The sequence below is a fragment of the Hesperophylax consimilis genome, chromosome 6, assembly GCF_061612785.1.
Source record: "Hesperophylax consimilis isolate HC1 chromosome 6, BYU_Hcon_1.0, whole genome shotgun sequence".
NCBI classification, from domain to species: Eukaryota; Metazoa; Arthropoda; class Insecta; order Trichoptera; family Limnephilidae; genus Hesperophylax; species Hesperophylax consimilis.
The window spans coordinates 27,399,020-27,422,070 of record NC_142841.1 but is presented as its reverse complement, the minus strand read 5'-3'; the positions used below and the strand labels follow the sequence as shown (position 1 = coordinate 27,422,070).

Here is a 23,051-nt window from a genome sequence, read left to right as displayed (position 1 = left end):
GTAGTACATTAATTATTTGTATGTATCTCATAGCCAGCGTTAGCAATGTAAGCGACCGAAAATATTTTTGTTAAAGGTTACGAATTCCGCTTCACAGTAAATATGGAATGTTTACTTTGAATTAATACTTGAATTTAGTTATATTATTACTAAAAGTTACTATAAATGTTGGGGAACCTTTAATAACGCCTGCTCACGTCCCCTTTAGAGTTATATCCCAGTTTTCAAGTAGTTTGTGGGCTACGCTAGGTTGGTATAGACTGGTTTGTGATTTAATTCTAATACGATGTTATGAATATAATCCAACTCTTGATATGAACATAGTCGCCGTCGGCTGCGACTATAACGGCGCCGCATACTAATTGACGTATCGCGTAAGTGACTTAATAAACGAAATTAAAATTAAAAGTGCGTATTTTTCCGTCTCCCCCGACATAATAAATTATGTTTTGAATTAATAAAGCTAAATCCATTTATTTGAAAGTGAAATATTGCGTATTAAGAGTGAAGCGGAATAAGAGAAAAATAATATAATTTTTTACGACGTGATTACAAAACATCGACTTTTCTGTATTTGTATTCTGTATTTTTGTGTACCGTATTTTAATTTGAGATAGCTTAATAACATATTATTACTTAATAAAATCATCGAACAACAACATAAGTTTTTTTATTTACCAATATTCTGTAATATTGTTCCATACTATAACAGGCTTTTCAATAACTAAGATTTCACACATATCTTGTTATTAAAATAAAGCTCAAATAATATTGTAAGAGAACGAAAACATCTTTCCATAAACCGCACCATAACCGCGCTCAGCACTGACTGGCACTGACATTAAATACATTTTCAATTGAATAATTTTCAAATACAGAACAGGACAAAAATATATATAAAAAATACTTTTTAAAGCAGTACCTACCTGGCGTTGATAAATAAATTGGATGCATCTTGTGGTTGAAATGAACCATTATTGCTATAAAAGCGATAATTCTATGAGCCTTCAGTTATCATGACATCTACATGTACCATGTTTTATTATGATGTTTATATTATTTATATTGCCTAGAACCGCAGTCAGAAGACCAAACCCTACGTTTGGTGTGTCCAGTTGCTTTACTCTCCAGCTCCCTACCCAACCTTTTTAACCTGATCCCTCCCAACCTCTCCTTAAACCTCCCAAACAAAACAAACCTAAATCCCAAAATCACCATCTCCTCTTCCCCCAGACACGTGCTATCTGAACTGCCCAAGCAATCACCTGGAAAGCCTTTTCAGGCCAAAGGGTGGTGTCTGCCTTTACAGTCGTGCTGACATCAGTTGCCATCGTCACGCAAACGTCGAGATATCCGGGCATCTTCAAGACCCGCAATAAATCTCTTCCTAGAGCCCCTATCATAACCTGCCTCACAACGCTTCCCAACCGGGTGGCAACATAGCTCCCCTGCCTTTACATTGTACAGACAGGGGCGCTCTTATGAGGTGTCACATAAAAAAAATACAACTGAATTAGATATGTATTTATTCATTTTCACTTATTGGACAAAGCATACTGATAGGTAACCTTTTATTCTAAGCTTTAAATGTAAATGAATGCATCGCATACCATTTATTAATTTACATTAAAATAGGCCATACAAACACTTCACGAACTTGCGATTGGGTACTAAAAATAACTCGAAAAGTTAAATAAACTTACCTGTAAATTGACGAGCCGAATAATAACACATCCAAAGTAGATGGTGTAAATTTGAACAAATTAGACAGAAACCAAGTTCTGTTTTAACCATTTGGCAGTTGATCTGAATTTAAATTTGTTTGTTACGTTCTGGTAACGGTTTAAGATGGTGGCCGTGCTGGATATGATCATGGTTCATATTACGGAGCTGTCAAATCGGAATAATCAATATTGTAGTACTCGTAGGTACCTATCTACCTTCCTGAAGAAAGTTTGAAAAAATATTTGAGATTGATATGGTGACATTTCTTTGGACAAATTATTCCATATTTATCATTTGAATTTTTTTTAAATGTTATGTAAAATATTTATGGTTAGTAAGGAGGTAGGTATTTAAGTAACTACTTACAAATCTTAGGTTTAGATTTATTAAAGAGAAAATGAAACATATTTTTCGGACGAGATGTCTACTGTTTAAAAAAATACTGGTATCTTATAGAATCCAGACATCAGAATTAGATCATAGTTTTAACTGCATAGATGTAGGCAAATCGATACTTCATGGGTTATAGACACAGTACGATTGTCCACCGCAGTGACCTTTCTATGTTTTACGATAGTAATGAAGTAATGACAGCGACCTCAACGATTGGGATGATGATCAACATCCACGATGATTGCATTATTATTGTATCAGACGGTAACCGGTTAAACAGAACTCAGAACACCTTTGAAAAGTGATATAAAGTCATGAAAAGAGACGAAAACAAAATTAGGTTAACTTGGTTTATTTAGGTAAGTTTTTTTTCATAACCTATCAAAAGTGTTCTGACTGGCACTGTTCTGATTTGTCATGGAACCGGGTGATTAATACCAAAGGTCCGGTCTTCTCCTGTCTCCTGTCAATGTCAAAGTCTTCTTAAAATATTTATAAAGTTACCTTTTCAATATCTTTTTATAATATTAATAATACCAAAGATGATTGATAAGATAATTCTTCTTAAATGAATTAGGTACTGTTTCACCTTTTCAGTATCTTTTTTGTAATATACTAGTATCAAAGATAATCGATACCAAATAATAAAAAAAAGATGATGAAATGTTGGCATTTCCCGCCAGATTTCTTCATCCTATTCCCCGATTCCGCGGGATTTGAAAAAGGTGCGGGATTTGCAAACCCTTCTCGCGACTGTGCACCTACTCTCGTCGATGAAAATGCCATGTTATTAATCCTCGACATGATTAAATTATATAAATAGGTATAGAAACGCAGAGATCAGGAGCCAGTCTTAGGCTCACACTGACACTGTTAGCGAGAATGTCGTCCCTTTCAGTGCCTAGACTCTAGGCCCTAGAGGAATTCTTTATCGTTCGTAAATAGTCAGATATACCGCGCCGTGTCGCCTTTCTCGATTATAGTTATATTGTTTATGTATAACTGTTTATTGTTATATTTACTTTTCCTACGATAAAGTCTTTTTCGAACTCACTTTAATGTTTACTTTTATTTAACCTTATAAATTGGCGCCCAACGTGGGGCAGTGATAAAAACTTTCATAATATCTTGTCTTAGTGTGTATTTCTTATGCAATTAAAAATCTGTTTATTTAGTAGACCTCCATTGGCGTTAGTTACAGTTGTTGTTACCCCATTTATACAAGAGGACGCCTGGTTGTTCTAGCAGAAGTAGACTTTACGCTCCTAACTAGTACAACTCCTTCATACATTTTCTCCTGTTTTCCAGGCAAATGTCACGAATTTTTCGATCATTTCGAGGCGCAGTGGATGGCTTTCCTCCCTATTATCTAGCTCTTGTAGTATACTATAGATATTTTTCTTACAAGCTTATTAATAAAATTAGCCACTCATTGTAATTTAATTCTTACTGACACCATTGTTAGGTTACTTACTGACACCATTATTAGGTTATTTCTATACGCATAATGGCTTCACCTATTTCAGCATACCGCTCGCCATACACTACCAATGCGATATGCTGAAATAGGCCAAGACACGAGAATAAAGCGCGCTTGCGTGGTCTGTCACAGGCATAAACGGATGAATATGGGAATTAAGACGGGTTGTTTCACAGAACTTGAACAATTCGACAAAGTTAATATTCAAGTTCTGTGAAAGTGCATTCACTGTACTGTGAAACAACCGGCTCATGATGAAATAATAACAGCACCTGAATAGAACATTCACACAACTTGAATATTAACTTTGAAATTCGGTTAATTGTTCAAATTCTGTGAAACAACCCGTTCTTAGCTAGAATAGGAATAAAAGCAGTTAAAATAATATAATATTATTTTATAGATAGAACATTCACACAACTTGAATTTTTACTTCGAAATTTGGTGAATTGTTCACATTCTGTGAAACAACCCATCCTTAGCTGGAATAGGAATGAAACAAGTTAAAATATAATATTCTTTTATAGATCGTTGTCACTGCTCCAATCAGTAGAGAAAAAACTCAACGCTGCTAAGCAGGGACTGTTAATGACAATAAATATGCAACGCTTGCTGCCAATTATAAATTATTATAATTAATAATGTTGATTAAAGTAAGTGCAAAAGATATTTTTAATAATAATACATATTATTAGATTTTATTAATTAGTTAATTACATGAGGGAAAACCATGGACAAACAGTTATATCTATGGCGAAAACCAATAAAATGCACAACAATCAAGATATAAAATCTAGATCGTGCATTGCAATATAATTTTATAGTGTCACACTATCACACAGTCACCTTGGCGAGTACATGCCATGCCGGTTGAGGATTAAGCACTTGCACTGCTTATCAGTGGAATACTTGAACATTGCGTAATGTACTCCTCTCTTGGAATTAGCAATGTGTTCACGTAAATGACGTCAATGCGTATGACAGTTACAAACATCGTGTGAGAAAAACAAATTAAGCAAATGACGAATTGGACGCGTCACAGATGTGCATGTGGGACTAATTAGTTACAAATCGTAATTAGAATCTGGTATCTGCTGCTGTCCCCAACTGATACTCATTAATCAATATTATTTTAGGTAAAAAAAGAGATATGGAGTTCATCGGAATATGAGAAATAGGGGAGTACTGACAAATAGCTAATTTCCGAAGATATGTTCACATAATTCGCGACTTGTCCTGTTTATACGTAGCACTAGAATAGACACCCGTAAATTTGGCAGTCGGATTAAGAGCATCAGAAATTTCTTCTTTGGATCCTGAAAGAGTTCTTCGGAAAATTCCTCACAGAAAAGAAGAAAACTCTGGATCGAGTGGCATAGCTTGGACAGAAGCCTTCACTTCTCTACTGGAGGATGCTAGATCAACTAGTCTAGTAAAAATCACGACATCTGTCAAAAAAATAAACGAAAGAAATACACATTTACAATAGAACTATTGTAATTAAAAACCATTTTCTGATTATAGGTAGGTACCTACTTTATCGCTTGTCCAAAGTATCTTAGTGCGTTACGTTATCCGGGCTTTATTAAACTTTGAGGGAAAGCCAAAATAAAGAATAATAATAACTTTAAGGGGTGGTAAAAAGGGAGTTTTCGAAATCTCATGTAAACAGTGACCTTCCTCTGAATTTGAAGGTCAAGTGTGAAAATTTCATCAATCTCGAAATAAAATGTAGATTTGTATAAAAAAAAACAAACTCGTAAGCCACACCGGAACACTCTTAAATAGATAGATAGAATTTGGTGATAAACTAACCATTAATTTGGATTTTACCTGACATATTTCATGGAATCTATATGAAATATGCTTACTGTAATCAAGAAATATGCTCATATTGCTTTAAACTTGGAAAAGTTGAAAAGATCAAATATTTGGGTATATATATTAATATAAAATTATATTGGCAATCACAAGTTAATAATACCGTCTGTAAAAATATCTTACGTACAAATTTTACAGAAATATTTTACTCAATATTGACAAACTGAAAATTATTTATTTTTCTTTGGTACAATATCTTCACTCATATAAAGAATAATAGGATGGGGTGGTGCGCTTCATGCACATATAAAACCTTTACAAATAACTAAAAATTATATTATCAAAGTTATGTATAATCGGAAAAAAACATTTTCCACAGATGAGTTATACAAAGAATCTAAATTATTCTGTCTCCGTAAACTATTTAATTTGCAAACTATGAAAAATATCTTTAAAAACAAAAATAAATAAAAACAGAATCAACATTAGAAATAATAATATATTTTATACTCCCCAAACGAATAGCAAACAAATGCAAACACTGCAGTTTCATTGAACCTCGTACTTTCAATCTTTTACCGAAAAATATTCAAGTGATTACTAAATTTTCTCGATATTTAAAAAAGTTAAAATTATGGCTTTTCAATACAGCAGTTGAAACTCTTTTTATTAAATTTGTATCACTTTATGTTTCTCACAAACTATACACTTTTGTAAACACTTTTTATACAAGCCGTTTAGAAAATTTGTAATCTTGTTTTTGTTTTATATGCCCACAGTTTGTTTCTTTCTAGGTACAATTATATAATGTATTTAACTATATTTCCCACGCACAGGCTGCGCATTAGTGGGAAAGACAAGCAAGCCGGAAGTCTCGGGTTCAAACTCGGGTTCGAATCCCGGAGTGCGCAAGTAAATTTAATTTGATTAATTGGTGTTATTTCACAAATTACACAATTAAAATAATATATAGTATATTTACGGCACGTTCCAGAGTGGAAGAAACTCTCAGTATCGCCCTGGTGCAAGACCACCATTCAGAAATGAACCGTGACTTGAAATGGCTTTGGCCGTGTTTCGTGAACAGATCTGAATAGCCAGGTACTTTCCCACCTTCCTCTTCCCCTCCTCACTACCTTCAGCCAACAACGTACCCCAATTGGGGATGCCATAGTCTCATTGGCTACAGACGGCTGGGAACAGTTGGGATTCTTGTGCGGTCTCACATTAATAAAAAGATTATTTGATTCCTATTTATAGTTTGATAATATTTAAGAAGAATTTAATGAGTTAAGAATTTATTTAAGAACTTAACGTATTTGACAAATGCGCCTTAGCTATTAGCCTCCAATTAATACTTGTATTACAGCAAAATTGTTAAGAGCATAATCAACGTATATTGAACTCTTTTTATGGATAATCTTTGAATTAGAATTTTTCTTAGAGCATAAACCTTGTAAAAGGGACATCCGTCGTTTATGCATTCAAGTAAATTGGACCTCAATGGTTTTGTAACAAGTTAAATCAGTTAATTTATTACAAATTATTGCTAATAATAATTTGTTATCCTTCGTGCTATGCATAAAAAACCTTGTTTTATAAACATTAGTTTATTATTATAAAAAAATAAGTTAATTTATTGTTTACTAGCTGACATACACCCGGCTTTGCTGGGGTTATCCTTATTAGTCTTATTACATAGACATATACCATCGCGGACTTTTCTGTAGGCCTTTTTGATATAATATAATTCCGTAGTACATCATTTTGATGTATCTCATAAGATTTAGCCAACGTTAACAATGTAGTGTCCGAAAATATATTTTTACGACTTGATTATAAAACATCGACTTTTCTCTACTTTCTAAAAATATAATATGCATGTATTGTATATGTTAACTTTCCAGAAGAATTTTTCTAATTGATAGAGAAAACCCTACCAAAATCCGTTGCGTACTTTAGAAGAATTAAGCGCACAAACAGACAGACGCGGATAGCGAATTTATCTTATACTATTTATAGACTTATTACTAACGTAATGAAATACGGAAAAAAATCTACACCAAAAAGTGGACTTCCGTGGTTTTGAAGTGCTAGTTTCTATGTATTCAAAATAATACTACTGCTACCAATTCCAATCTTAATTCATCTGCTTAATTTTATAATGACAATGTACACCTTATTGGGTAATCGCATTGAATATTATTTAGTCATTGGGTAATCGCAACACTACCAAAGCTATCACAGTATCACACAAAAAGTCACGCCAGGCAATTTCGGAATATCCAGTTTTATCCAGTCCTTATGATGGCAGCATTTGGTTATCTCAACTAATTAAGATAATAATTATTCATATTTGGCATAATGTATTTATTTAGATAATTTCGCTAGGGACATCAGTGTACTGCATGGCTTGATAGTAACAAACTGATAAGGTATTTTTCGTAACCAAATCATACAATACAGGTATTTTTATGTTGTACATTTTTCCTAAAAAAAATCAACTGAGTTCCAACGTGTTAAAAATATACATTTTTCCAATATTCTATAATACGTTATTATGAAAAAAACATTAAAAAATTTGGGACATGACAAAAACGCAATGTACAAACTTTGGTGAAAATGCCCACCCACATATCCAAATAAAATTATACGCCTGTTAGACTCTATTTTCCGAGGAATTAGAGGAACATCATTGTGTGGCACACGGAGAAAACTGACTGATATAAAATTTTGCTAATTTATTAAGAAATTCTTAAGGAATGAATTGATAATTTTCATGTTAAACTTTTAGTAAAAGAGGAATGTATAATCGCGATGCGGAACACATGTTCATAAAAATGATAATATTTTTGCATTTCGTCATTATATATTATCAAGGCATGGTGCAGGTGCAGGTGATCGAAAGAAAATAAAGGAAAAATACGTTTATAGAGAAGACGCCCGAGAAGCCCTAGAAGGCCTAGGGTTCCAACCTTAGGGTAAGGGCCCCGGCCAGGGACCGATTTTTATTTTATTTTTTAACATTAACTTCACATAGGATGCCCCAATAGGAATAAGTTCCTTGGCATAATATGTCAATTTTGGGGATGCTATGAAAATAGTACACATTGAGGACACAGGACTCGAAAACTAGTACCTACATCAAATTTTCCAGAGTACAATGCCGGAGGGGGCCCGGCTAGGTGCCAAAATGATACATATTTAAGACACAGAATTTAAAAAAATAAGTAGGTAAATAAACCACTCAAGTAAACCACTGGAGTGATTGGTGTCATATATATATTATTTGGAACGTCACGATCGTCATCTGAAAATGTTGCTCCTTGCTCGAAAAAAACCGAGTGAATTGGAAAAAGCAAAAGTGATATTATAATGCAATATTTATAATAAACCAAGGTAATTCTAGCCCTTTTTAGCATAGAACTGCAAAATAGCAGAGTATATTTCTGATGCGAGGTGACTGGCGTGTTATCAGTCGTTGGTATCGTTTTGCAAGGTTATCACGAGACTTGCAGCAGTTACTTCGTTACTTGTATCCACGAGCAGTGAGGACCGGAAAATTAATGATAAACTTTACCTACATAATATTATATGTAGGTATATTTATGTACTCGTGAAAGATAGACGAAGCAATTTTCTAGGTAAGGCTTGTTGAATCTACTTATCTATCGATTATATTGAATTTGCATCAACAATAAAACAGCAGTTATTCCAAGTTTTTCACAACAAATTGAATTCACAAGTCTTTGTGTGCTCTTTACGTCGACGTGACAAACTCTCACTTTCGCGCCAAGCTATTTTTCGCCAAGTGAGATAATCCAAATCCCGAAACGGCCGGTCAGCTGTAGCTAAAAATATTGAGATTCGCCACGACATTACTTTCCGCGCTTTATTATGTAAACGATGAGATTCCCGGATACCGCAAATAACTCGGTTCACGGACGCGGGAGCGTAAGTCCAGGGTCGCCATGGAAACGGAAAATTCAAATAATATTGCGACACTATTTTATTTGAAAAATCGAACGTAGGAAGAAATTGCGTCTTTTATGGCCGCAAAATAAATATAAATGGGAGTGCTTTCTTTAAAATTCAACTAAAGGGTGAAGACCCATTGCGGTATTGATTCATTGCGGCATTTAGCTTCTTGTTTGCCTGTAGTGATAAAGAGGTAGGTACCTACACAATATATTATGCGAATCAGAATGGGGGATTATGTACTTAGATACTTCTTACGTACTTGGACAAATCCTGCTATTATACCTCAGTATTACGGGAGAAATATAATCAAATAACGTTTGTACAAATGTTTTTTTTTCCATTCTACATGTACATTCGATTATATTGCATTTATTTTAAGATAAAAACCATGAGAATAGAATCAGCATTTTTTGGTAAAATTCATCAATTTCAAAAAACCTTGACAACATGCATGGGAATCGAACCCGCAACCTCCTAAAACAGTAAAATGACCAAAACGCCATGGAAACTCCTAATGAAACAACTATTAATTATAACAAACAATAAATTAAAGCCAAAACAATTTTTTCATGTGAAAATATTGGTTCTGATAGATTTACAACCCCTTGCATCGTGTAGAGTGCAATGGAAAATAAATCGGATTGACCTAATTTCTGAATAATAACGTGATAACGTTCAGTAAGCAAATAATATATTTTACAATAACAATGTTCATCGGTGCACGAATATTTCAAAATATTTTACTGTTATTTACAAAATCAAAGATTTTACCCCGTTTCAAATTACAGATTGTGCTTCGAAAATTGGAAAATATTTTTTACTTTCTACTATAACTATTTATTTTTGATTATTTATCTAGGTAAGTAGGCACTATTTGTCTATTTGAACAACTGTCGCATAGAGATGGGCGAAGCGGCTCAGTTGAGGGAGCCGGTTCACTGGGTCCCGTTCACCTGAAAGATCCGCTTCAGTGAACCGGCTCGATTGAACCCCCCCCCCTCCCTCCATAAATAAAATAAAAATAAAGTTCTTCGCGATAAAAGAATACATACGTGTAGTCGTCGATATTATACAATGGTACAGATATTGAAATCGACATGTGTTCTACACTCTACAGTGTCCTAAGATGTTTAAGATTGTGATGGACTCGCCCTGGGATAATTTTTTTTTATTGTTGATTTATTATGGTGGGAAAGAAATTTTCAGTTGGTCTCACGACATAGGAGATTACCAGATGTTGGACAACTGATTTTAAAACAAGTGTTTAGATTTATTAGGGTAGAGAAAAAAAAAAAGGAACATGCACTGTATCGGCAGAGACCTCCGTGATGGTGGTTGATAATAGTAAGCCGAGCTAAAATGCTGGTGGGCCAACACGCCACTGGACTGGGGGTAGTCAAGTTTCATCCTTTGAACGAAGAATTAGACATTCTACTGGAGAAGTAACAATTTATTGGTTTTGAAACGATTTAAAATTAATGTGACAGGTTCTAGGGCCATAATTGATGTGTTCCTTTAGTGCATTTCTGTCTTTTGAAAACAAAAAGCATTCAGAATTCAAAAGAACATAAATTAGAAATCGCATATGGTGATTTGGGGGGTTGGTTTGGGGAGGGGGAGTCTGGATTTGAAAGCGCGGGGAGACGGTCAAGACAGTCAGCGTTGAAGATCGGAAGGAGGAAGTCGATAGTCGTGGTTGATGAGACGGTCGAGACAGTTAGCGTTGAAGATCGGAAGGAGGAAGTCGATAGTCGTGGTTAGAAAAAGCGGTTCAAGACAGTCAGCGTTGAAGGGCGGAAGAAGCAAGTCGATAGTCGTGGTTAAGGAGCGCGGGCGGGTAGTCAGTTTTGATAGACAGGTTTTGAAAACGGTGGGAGACGGTCAGGAATAATCAGGATCGGTCAGCGTTTTAAGATAGTCGAGTTAGTAAAAACTAAGAAGCGCGTCAACAAGAATTAATCGTCGGGACGCAAACACGGCTAAAATCATTTAGTGTAGAAGGTGCGGTTTTCTAACAGCATGAGTTTTCTGCATGTGACTGTGTTTGTTTTTTTTAATTATTTGGATTGTTGACACTAAGATGTATCGGTAAGTCTATTATAATCTAATTATTAACACTTATTTCCTTAATGTAAACCGAATAATCCAATTGTATTTTGAAGTAAGGGTATTTAACTTGAGCACTATAGGTCCGGACCTGTTAGCAAGGGAGGCCATAAATCACCTAATGCATTGAAGTGACCGGGTCTTGGCGATTACAAAAGGACTAAGAGCGGTTACCCTGAAGCCGCTTAAGATCATTCAACAATAGACATTGTTTATGAGCTAGACAATTTTGTTTTCTGCAATTTAAGATGATTTAATAATTCTCCAGTAATAATATTTAACGATTAGGTTATACGGAATTCATAAAATATATTTAATTAAATATAATTTATTCAAACATCGCTCTTTTAATTCATTTTTGAATCGGAATAACGCAGCGGATCGAGGCTAGTCGCCGAGAGAGTGCATCTGTCTGGCATTCCTATTCTATCAAGCGAGATTTTAATTTTTCATGGGTTTGACGGGAACGAAGTATACGAATTTTCCGTAGGCTGTCCTATCTTACCAAAGCGACAAAAGCGAAGGGAACGAAATTTGTAATTTGGCTTGCCTAATAGGGACTCTTGTGTTAGCAAAGTCGATAACCCTGGATACCGATATAACGTCTATTTTAGTATAGCAGCGCCGGCTTTTTCCCCTGCTATTGGTGTGGTTGAGTTATTCCCGTACAAGCACCGGTTTCTGTCGAAGGTGTTGGCGGACCAGCCTTAGATAGTCACCCGGAATAGACCTCTGTTTCGAGTATTTTCAGCTGGTGAGAGGACGCTTTCACTGAGTTCAGATCGAAGGGAACGAAAATTGCTAGTGGGCTTTCCTACTTGAGTTAGCTGGTAGACGAAGGAACAAAGCGGATAAGGGCTATGCTATTCTTGGCTGGCGTGTGAGGAGGATTTTCTCGCTGACAGAACGAAGGGATCGTGACGAATATGAAGTTGTCTCGGCGATTTCTGACGTCCTTCCTGTCAAATCCAATAAGTACTTACCCCACTATAGGAGGAGAAGTCATCCAGAATTAGGTTGGAAATTGACTCCGACTGAAACCGTTTGAGCTGACGGAGATCGGATGATTTCAGATTCACGACCTGATGATTCCAGTATCCCTGATCCTTAGCGCCGGAAGTCGAGGATGTCAATTTCTACCATTCTTTGATATTTGAAGCGAACGGAGGGTAACAAACGATAGAGCGAATGACCATGACTTTGAAGTGGGGTAAAATCTCCCGTCTAGGAAACATTCGTTATGTCGGATGGACGCCCTCATCCAAATTAAATATTGACATGACTATTTTGAGTGTGGACGAAAGACTTGGAGTATGTTCTGTATTGTACATATGATAAATATGTGTCATTACCTCTACTGGAACGAGAAGCTGTATAGACTGGAGCCAGGAGCTATTTGGAGTAGCGTGACTGCAGAGGCGAAGTCGAACAAACTGAAGCTGAATTCATCATTATCCTTACGAGCGTAAACCAGAGGGGTGTTCACGGGACTCCCGAACTCCTGACGTTGCTGATGCAAACCACTTCAGTATATGTTTATGTTTGAGGTTAGTAGAGTGGACTCCTAATTTTCGGCATGCTGGCGAAGCTCAACTCATCATCGATTTGGGGGAGGTTGACGCGACCTAAACCTCGCGCTACCCACGTGACCCAAATGGTTCCTGACACCAGGCTATCATGCCACCGGACCAGAGCAGCTCCTTGTACCTAACGGTATAAGATGAATCTTCATCATTCATCATCAACATCAACATCAACAGCTACCACCAAGGACCCACATTCCACCTTCATCACCCTCCGGCAGGAGGCAAAACATGTCATTATCTCATCTGTCGCTGAGCGATATTCAATTCATTTCTGGAGGTGTTGGGATTGGACCATCAACTTGGCTGCTCTCGAGCTGGTCACGTTGATGGGTGGGATTTGGACGGAGACCAATCGAAAGCAACACATGTTTTGTCTCTAGCTATTCCCGAAAATACCTACTCATAGAAATAACTCACAAAACTAACAATCCATAGTCAAATCATTAACTTAGAATCTTGTGCATCTTGAATTGAATTGTCTATAGTGAATTTCATGTACTTAATTTGTAATTAATTGTCTCATTATATTAGCACATTGTCAACTGCAGCAACCGGAAACGTTTGGGCGAGCAAACAAGGTAGGAAAAGGTAGTTAAAATCAGGGTAGTCGGTCATTGTCTTATTTTCAAACCATACAGAATGTAACACGCCTCATCTAAAAAGAACCAAAGTTACCACAACCAATTAAAATGATCCTTCAATGAATTAATCCCTGTCGAAACAAAAAATTGACACAACGTGACATATTAATTCGTTAAGATTGAAGGGTTGATAAACCGCGAGAAGAGCCAAATCAAACGAGCAAAATATTAATCCGTTAAGAAGATCTATCTGGCTTCTTTCCTTTGTTTTGACCATAGAACGTTGAAACCATTACAGTGATGCCGTTGGACCAGGAGGTGGGGTATTAAAATGTTTTACATTCTGTTTGGTTCAAGACAATGGAAAAAATATATTAAAAGCCAGGGCTAACAGTTCAGTGTTATAAATACAAAACTGCGGAAGGTAGTGAATTTCTACAATAATAGTTGAGCTATACGTGAATTTATCAGTAGGGTAAAAATCAGTTTATTTAAATTCCAAATAAAAATATACGAACGAAATTTTATGATGTTATCCAACCTCCGATAGGACACAGTGAGTAAAGGTATTACATTGTGGAGGGAGAAAATAGTCCCTTCAGTAGTAGACCTAACACCAGCGCATTAGTTTATTTGCTTTAAATGCTAAATATCCGTAATAAAAATATCCGTGAATTTATCAGTCGGGAATAAATTAGATTATTTAAATTTTAAATAAAATTGTAAAACAAAATTTTGTATTGTCATCCAACCTCCGATAAGACATAGTTATTAAAGGTATTACATTGTGGAGGGAGAAAATAGTTCCTTCAGTAGTAGACCTAAACCAGCGCATTAGTTTATTTGCTTTAAATGCAAATTATCCGAAATAAAAATATCTGTGAATTATAAGCAGAGAATAAATTAGTTTATTTAAATTTTAAATAAAATTGTATCCGTAATAAAAATATCCGTGAATTTATCAGTAGGGAATAAATTAGATTATTTAAATTTTAAATAAAATTGTAAAACAAAATTTTGTATTGTCATCCAACCTCCGATAAGACATAGTTATTAAAGGTATTACATTGTTGAGGGAGAAAATAGTTTCTTCAAGTAGTAGACACAAACCCAGTTCATTCTAGAGGCTGATGTCCAACCTCCGATAAGGACTGAATTAACAGATAAAACCTTTTTTTATGTTTCCTTATTCATTGAAATTATTTATTAAATGCATTTAGTATTTTTTCGACCACCATGCTAGGCACATACCCGTGTTACTTTGGGGGTAGAAAACCAGGGACAACAAAAAAAAATCACTTATGATAACAGTTTTTTTTTGAAGTTCAACTTTGAAGGGAGAGTGCAATTTAAACAAAACATTTTAAAGTCAATAATACGTACGGTGAGAAAGTTAAGGCGGTTGTAAAATCTAAACAAAGATGTATTGTACTACTAGACCGGAGCCTCTTCCCGGGGGGGACAAAACCAAATAATAGCTTATTACGTCACTTATTATGAACTTGACCATTTATAAGTGGGTCGACGGAACAGATTTATATTATCTTGAAATGTTAGAAAAAATTCAGTGAACAATAAAAGTTGCGTATTATGAATAAAGGGTTCGTGAAAAAAAAAAATATGTATACATATAAACATATTTATACCTAGGGTTTCCCTGATACTTTTCAGACTCCCCATCGAATCAACATTAATTACCTCGGTAGTGTCATCAACATTACTAAACCTTTCCCTGTCCCGATTTTCGACCAACGATTAAACTTCATAATTGGAGAATTAGATAGTTTCGCTGTAATAATATCACACAAATATTAGCAAGCAGAAATGGTTTTTTTTCCTGCGCTATCGCGTGGACGAAGACGCCAGCGTGAACTGAGCGGATCAGCGCGGCATACTGAAAGCTTCACTCTTTCGCGGTTTTATGCAATGAAAAGGGGAATGACAGACAGGGTGAGAAGACATGAGTGACTCTGGGATGAAAAGAGCGTAATTCGCTGTTGAAGGCGTCTAGCTGAAGGTAACCTGCGAGGTTCCTGCAAGGTTATGTGGAAGAGATGTTCGCGCGATATTCCGTAGGAATAAACCCGTTAAAGTTCTATCAAATACTCCAATGGCGTCGACCTGGAACCTGATGTAAGCCAACGCAATCTTGGCTTAATTACAACAGATTCTAAGAGGTGAAGTGTAGGTCTGACAGCACGTGGAAGGAGGGCTTCATCAGACGAAACTTACATGACACATTTTCGCGTCAGCATCGTGATATGGGATGCAATTACTTTCCCCATTTAGAGACAGTAAAGTAGGTTCACAGAAGTGAATACGCTGGAACAGTATCTGGAAGTGTTGGGAAGTCTCAATTCGTTTTCCTTCAGGCGTGGTGGGTTCTGGTAGGTCACGGTACCTTTGAGAAGTGGGTCGCCAGCTATTAGAGTATAGCCTAAGACACGCTGAGGTCAATGTTTGAGTTCTGATCACCATTCACCGTTATTGTTTGGCTAATGTAAGACAGCGTAGTTTGAAAGAGATTTCATTTGTATAGTTTACCCCTTTTTCCTTCCCCTCCCCCTCCACACTTCTTTTTCCTATAATACGACATAGTTGTTCAACAAAACTCTTATCAAAATATTAGTAGCTACTACAATATTAGGTTCCTTGAGTTAGCTTTTCACGAAAGCGGCGCTATATAAATTATTCAATAATAATAATTATTATTATCAGGCGTCCTGTAAGGAGGAATAGGAAATAAGGCACACGGTTTTACGAGAAATAATTTATCAAATAAATTGGTAAAGAGATTATCCACTCTAATTAGACGGAACTGAATTACCGTAAAACATATAGGTACATTAATAGATTTTTCATATAGAAGGAGTCCTATTCACATGAATTAAAACATCAAAACAAATTACCCAACGCTTAAAAATGCGAAATAACTCTCAAGATCTCGGTTACTGTATGCTCAGTCATAAAACAATTAACAACGGCAGGAACACACAAAAAGTTAACAAAAGGGCCCCATAACGGACCTACCAGAGGTTTAACTGATAGCGTGCGGCCAAGGAAAAAAAAAAAAAATAAGAACGTCAAGTGAGACAGGGGCGGATTGGGAAATCTTTCGTAGAAAAAAAATATATATAAAAAAATAAAATAAAAAGTAAAAGGGATTAGGAATTTTAACAATTTTAGCAACAAGAACAGGGCAGTGGGGAGCAAGTGAAACCTAGGAAGGTTTGGAAAAAAAAAAGTATTATTGGCGAGTTCAAACGTGTTCTGCTGCTAAGTTGATGGAACAATAATAGCTGACAATAGCTTATCTCCGTATCTACTCCCACTATTATTTTTCCAGAAGGGAGCTGTGATGGACTCGCCCTGGGATAATTTTTTTTTATTGTTGATTTATTATGGTGGGAAAGAAATTTTCAGTTGGTCTCACGACATAGGAGATTACCAGATGTTGGACAACTGATTTTAAAACAAGTGTTTAGATTTATTAGGGTAGAGAAAAAAAAAAAGGAACATGCACTGTATCGGCAGAGACCTCCGTGATGGTGGTTGATAATAGTAAGCCGAGCTAAAATGCTGGTGGGCCAACACGCCACTGGACTGGGGGTAGTCAAGTTTCATCCTTTGAACGAAGAATTAGACATTCTACTGGAGAAGTAACAATTTATTGGTTTTGAAACGATTTAAAATTAATGTGACAGGTTCTAGGGCCATAATTGATGTGTTCCTTTAGTGCATTTCTGTCTTTTGAAAACAAAAAGCATTCAGAATTCAAAAGAACATAAATTAGAAATCGCATATGGTGATTTGGGGGGTTGGTTTGGGGAGGGGGAGTCTGGATTTGAAAGCGCGGGGAGACGGTCAAGACAGTCAGCGTTGAAGATCGGAAGGAGGAAGTCGATAGTCGTGGTTGATGAGACGGTCGAGACAGTTAGCGTTGAAGATCGGAAGGAGGAAGTCGATAGTCGTGGTTAGAAAAAGCGGTTCAAGACAGTCAGCGTTGAAGGGCGGAAGAAGCAAGTCGATAGTCGTGGTTAAGGAGCGCGGGCGGGTAGTCAGTTTTGATAGACAGGTTTTGAAAACGGTGGGAGACGGTCAGGAATAATCAGGATCGGTCAGCGTTTTAAGATAGTCGAGTTAGTAAAAACTAAGAAGCGCGTCAACAAGAATTAATCGTCGGGACGCAAACACGGCTAAAATCATTTAGTGTAGAAGGTGCGGTTTTCTAACAGCATGAGTTTTCTGCATGTGACTGTGTTTGTTTTTTTTAATTATTTGGATTGTTGACACTAAGATGTATCGGTAAGTCTATTATAATCTAATTATTAACACTTATTTCCTTAATGTAAACCGAATAATCCAATTGTATTTTGAAGTAAGGGTATTTAACTTGAGCACTATAGGTCCGGACCTGTTAGCAAGGGAGGCCATAAATCACCTAATGCATTGAAGTGACCGGGTCTTGGCGATTACAAAAGGACTAAGAGCGGTTACCCTGAAGCCGCTTAAGATCATTCAACAATAGACATTGTTTATGAGCTAGACAATTTTGTTTTCTGCAATTTAAGATGATTTAATAATTCTCCAGTAATAATATTTAACGATTAGGTTATACGGAATTCATAAAATATATTTAATTAAATATAATTTATTCAAACATCGCTCTTTTAATTCATTTTTGAATCGGAATAACGCAGCGGATCGAGGCTAGTCGCCGAGAGAGTGCATCTGTCTGGCATTCCTATTCTATCAAGCGAGATTTTAATTTTTCATGGGTTTGACGGGAACGAAGTATACGAATTTTCCGTAGGCTGTCCTATCTTACCAAAGCGACAAAAGCGAAGGGAACGAAATTTGTAATTTGGCTTGCCTAATAGGGACTCTTGTGTTAGCAAAGTCGATAACCCTGGATACCGATATAACGTCTATTTTAGTATAGCAGCGCCGGCTTTTTCCCCTGCTATTGGTGTGGTTGAGTTATTCCCGTACAAGCACCGGTTTCTGTCGAAGGTGTTGGCGGACCAGCCTTAGATAGTCACCCGGAATAGACCTCTGTTTCGAGTATTTTCAGCTGGTGAGAGGACGCTTTCACTGAGTTCAGATCGAAGGGAACGAAAATTGCTAGTGGGCTTTCCTACTTGAGTTAGCTGGTAGACGAAGGAACAAAGCGGATAAGGGCTATGCTATTCTTGGCTGGCGTGTGAGGAGGATTTTCTCGCTGACAGAACGAAGGGATCGTGACGAATATGAAGTTGTCTCGGCGATTTCTGACGTCCTTCCTGTCAAATCCAATAAGTACTTACCCCACTATAGGAGGAGAAGTCATCCAGAATTAGGTTGGAAATTGACTCCGACTGAAACCGTTTGAGCTGACGGAGATCGGATGATTTCAGATTCACGACCTGATGATTCCAGTATCCCTGATCCTTAGCGCCGGAAGTCGAGGATGTCAATTTCTACCATTCTTTGATATTTGAAGCGAACGGAGGGTAACAAACGATAGAGCGAATGACCATGACTTTGAAGTGGGGTAAAATCTCCCGTCTAGGAAACATTCGTTATGTCGGATGGACGCCCTCATCCAAATTAAATATTGACATGACTATTTTGAGTGTGGACGAAAGACTTGGAGTATGTTCTGTATTGTACATATGATAAATATGTGTCATTACCTCTACTGGAACGAGAAGCTGTATAGACTGGAGCCAGGAGCTATTTGGAGTAGCGTGACTGCAGAGGCGAAGTCGAACAAACTGAAGCTGAATTCATCATTATCCTTACGAGCGTAAACCAGAGGGGTGTTCACGGGACTCCCGAACTCCTGACGTTGCTGATGCAAACCACTTCAGTATATGTTTATGTTTGAGGTTAGTAGAGTGGACTCCTAATTTTCGGCATGCTGGCGAAGCTCAACTCATCATCGATTTGGGGGAGGTTGACGCGACCTAAACCTCGCGCTACCCACGTGACCCAAATGGTTCCTGACACCAGGCTATCATGCCACCGGACCAGAGCAGCTCCTTGTACCTAACGGTATAAGATGAATCTTCATCATTCATCATCAACATCAACATCAACAGCTACCACCAAGGACCCACATTCCACCTTCATCACCCTCCGGCAGGAGGCAAAACATGTCATTATCTCATCTGTCGCTGAGCGATATTCAATTCATTTCTGGAGGTGTTGGGATTGGACCATCAACTTGGCTGCTCTCGAGCTGGTCACGTTGATGGGTGGGATTTGGACGGAGACCAATCGAAAGCAACACATGTTTTGTCTCTAGCTATTCCCGAAAATACCTACTCATAGAAATAACTCACAAAACTAACAATCCATAGTCAAATCATTAACTTAGAATCTTGTGCATCTTGAATTGAATTGTCTATAGTGAATTTCATGTACTTAATTTGTAATTAATTGTCTCATTATATTAGCACATTGTCAACTGCAGCAACCGGAAACGTTTGGGCGAGCAAACAAGGTAGGAAAAGGTAGTTAAAATCAGGGTAGTCGGTCATTGTCTTATTTTCAAACCATACAGAATGTAACACGCCTCATCTAAAAAGAACCAAAGTTACCACAACCAATTAAAATGATCCTTCAATGAATTAATCCCTGTCGAAACAAAAAATTGACACAACGTGACATATTAATTCGTTAAGATTGAAGGGTTGATAAACCGCGAGAAGAGCCAAATCAAACGAGCAAAATATTAATCCGTTAAGAAGATCTATCTGGCTTCTTTCCTTTGTTTTGACCATAGAACGTTGAAACCATTACAAGATTCGCTAGTGAAATTTATTTTAGTTGTACATTGTGACCGAAATCAAATTGGATCGTTTATTATACAATGTGCTATTTTTATGTTTTGGTGAAATTAAAAGTATTTATTATTATTTTTTTGGTAAACTAATGTTTAAGACAAGATTTTTTATGCATAGCACAAAGGGTAACAATTATTTTATAAGCAATAATTATTAGCCTGAAACACTAGTATATATTGAATTATTTCGCGGATAAGAGATAAGCCGCCATAGCTCAGTGGTCAGAGCTGTCGACCGGAAATCGAAAGGACACGGGTTCAAGTCCCGTTGGCGTCATGTATCAGGAGATTTTTCAATGTAGATGAGTGTTTTAGGCTACTAATTATTGCTTATAAAATAAAAGTATTTAAACATGAAACCATGAGATTTCATTTTTCTTTTATAAAAGTTGCATTTAAAATATTTTTAGGGTTTTATGATTTTTCATAACAGGTTGCGTCTGACAAAGCTCCCTCCGGAAGAATGAGCTGAAAAGATAAATGCTTTAAAGGTCATTTCTCAGGACTGCGCTTCGTCAGATGGGACCTTGCTATCGTGAGGAAACATTCCGACATTTTTGCTTCTTTGGGAATATTATATATTTCGAAGACAAAATTTTTGCCCAGAAAAATCGATCAATATATCGTATATTTATGATTACATTCAAAGGGGATTCCCAATTTTATTGGAATACCCTTTTATTAGAATGAAAAAATGAAATCGAGAAATCTTTTGTTTTGTTAGGTTTTTGGTACAAAACGTCAAACTTCAATCGTACGGTAATCGTTGAATCACGTTTCTTATCGCTTTTCAGTTTTTTTACCCGGAAAACATAATTACGAACTTTATAATAGCTTTAATTTAAATTTACCATGATTTCCACAAGAAAAAAGAGTGAAATTTGGAATCATTTTTCTGCGGCCACAAAAATTGTCAGATGTGTTATTTTTAAATTAAAATCTATAATCTATATCAATACTATTGAAAAAATTTCTTTAAATTAAGTTTAAAAAAATCAATTGGTGAATGGAATTAAAATATAGAACAATGAAAATAAATAAGTGTAATAATAATATAAAAATTGTGTTGTGAAACAAAATACTTCGGTGTGAGAATAATAGCTAAACGTCGTTCATGTAAGTACTCAATGCCAACATTACTTTTTTACGATTATTTCGATATCAATGATTAACTGAAAATAAACCATGAACATAATATAACTCTTCCTTGTTCCTGTTATAATAAACTAAATAAGTGCCGACACAACAACTAAAATGTTATGCAAGCGGGAATACCAGTATTATTATGTCGTATATATGGTCAATCCGGTCAGTACGTCAGTAGTGACCCGCGAGCCGTGAGATCCGTTGAACGATGTATGCGGATCTTCGTTCGCGAACGGGTGAGTCGGCTCTTCGGGTCTGGCGGGTCACCTGCTCACCGGCTCACCGTTCGCGAACGACTGAAGCGGGTCACCGGGTCACCGGCTCACCGGCTCACCGGCTCTTCGTTCGCGAACGAGTGAAGCGGGTCACCGGGTCACCGGCTCACCGTTCCCGAACGGGTGAGTCACTACCGATCCGCGAACGAGTGAGCGGCTGATTTGAGAACCGGATCTTACGGATCGGTGTAAAGATCCGGTTCACTGAGCCGACTCGTTCGCGAACGACTCACTTCTACTGTCGCATTCCGCGTGTTGCAGTGAAACGACAGAAATGTGGAAAGTGAATCTTCAAATACCATGTTTTAAGAAAAAAATAATTATACATAATTACTGTATTTTGTAAAATCAGTTTAAAGTTAAAGAATAGGTATCGTTCGTTGAAGCCGAATGGTAGCAGGACCCTTTTTTAAAAGGAAGGAAATTAAGGCTAAAACATTGGTGCCACCTGTCAGTTATTTTGAAGTAAAAAGGTTTGCAATGTCAAGGGCGTTCGTAGGACATGAATCAAACCTCGAAATAATATCCTGGACATAAGAAAAGCAGCCATTAGATTATGAAATATTACCTACTTTGAGAGATTCCAAGTCATTGAAGTTAAGGAACTAATAGTAGGTATATAATTAACAGGAATTGACAGATGCAATTAGTAAAACTGTCAATAAACTTACCCACCTCTTGACAGCTGGCTTTGGTGAACAGTAGGTCAAGTAATGTGGAGTTAATCATCACTAATCCTTTGGGCAAAAATCACTGGCTTAAAATAACTAAATCACCCCTGAACGAGCTTTATCACGTTGAAAAGACCGTTTGAATCACGAATTATGCACTAAATTATTGTGGAACGAACAACGGCGCTACCACCACAAAGTATCTCGGACGCGAATTGAACGAGAAGTCAGAATACCGCCACTTCTGCCACTCGGATGGAACACACGACTTTCGTACAGGAAATTCGTTGCTCGTATTGCGATTTTGCGAACGCGGGGAATGGGCGTATGTATTTACAAAATGTTACACCGGTAGGTAAATGCGCCGACGCAACGTTGTCGTTATTCTAAAAATAAATTAAGTAAAGTTTATAGTATCCAGAATGTCGAAGTATATAAAAATCTTTATGTTGTTGCC

At 36.7% G+C, this 23,051-nt stretch overlaps 1 protein-coding gene across 3 annotated transcripts in view; it reads right to left on the bottom strand.

The window, feature by feature from the left end:
- Positions 1 to 23,051, bottom strand: part of aralar1 (calcium-binding mitochondrial carrier protein aralar1) — a 56,373-nt gene extending 33,322 nt beyond the window's left edge. The window contains exon 1 of one of the 3 annotated variants that reach the window (XM_089632522.1): positions 22,595 to 23,051. Coding sequence is in view for 2 of the 3 variants with exons in the window: in XM_089632520.1 (XP_089488646.1) it covers positions 22,599 to 22,652 (54 nt within the window). In the remaining variant the exon portion in view is untranslated. The remainder of the gene's footprint in view (positions 1 to 22,594) is intronic. The other 2 variants (XM_089632520.1, XM_089632521.1) reach the window with 2 other exon arrangements.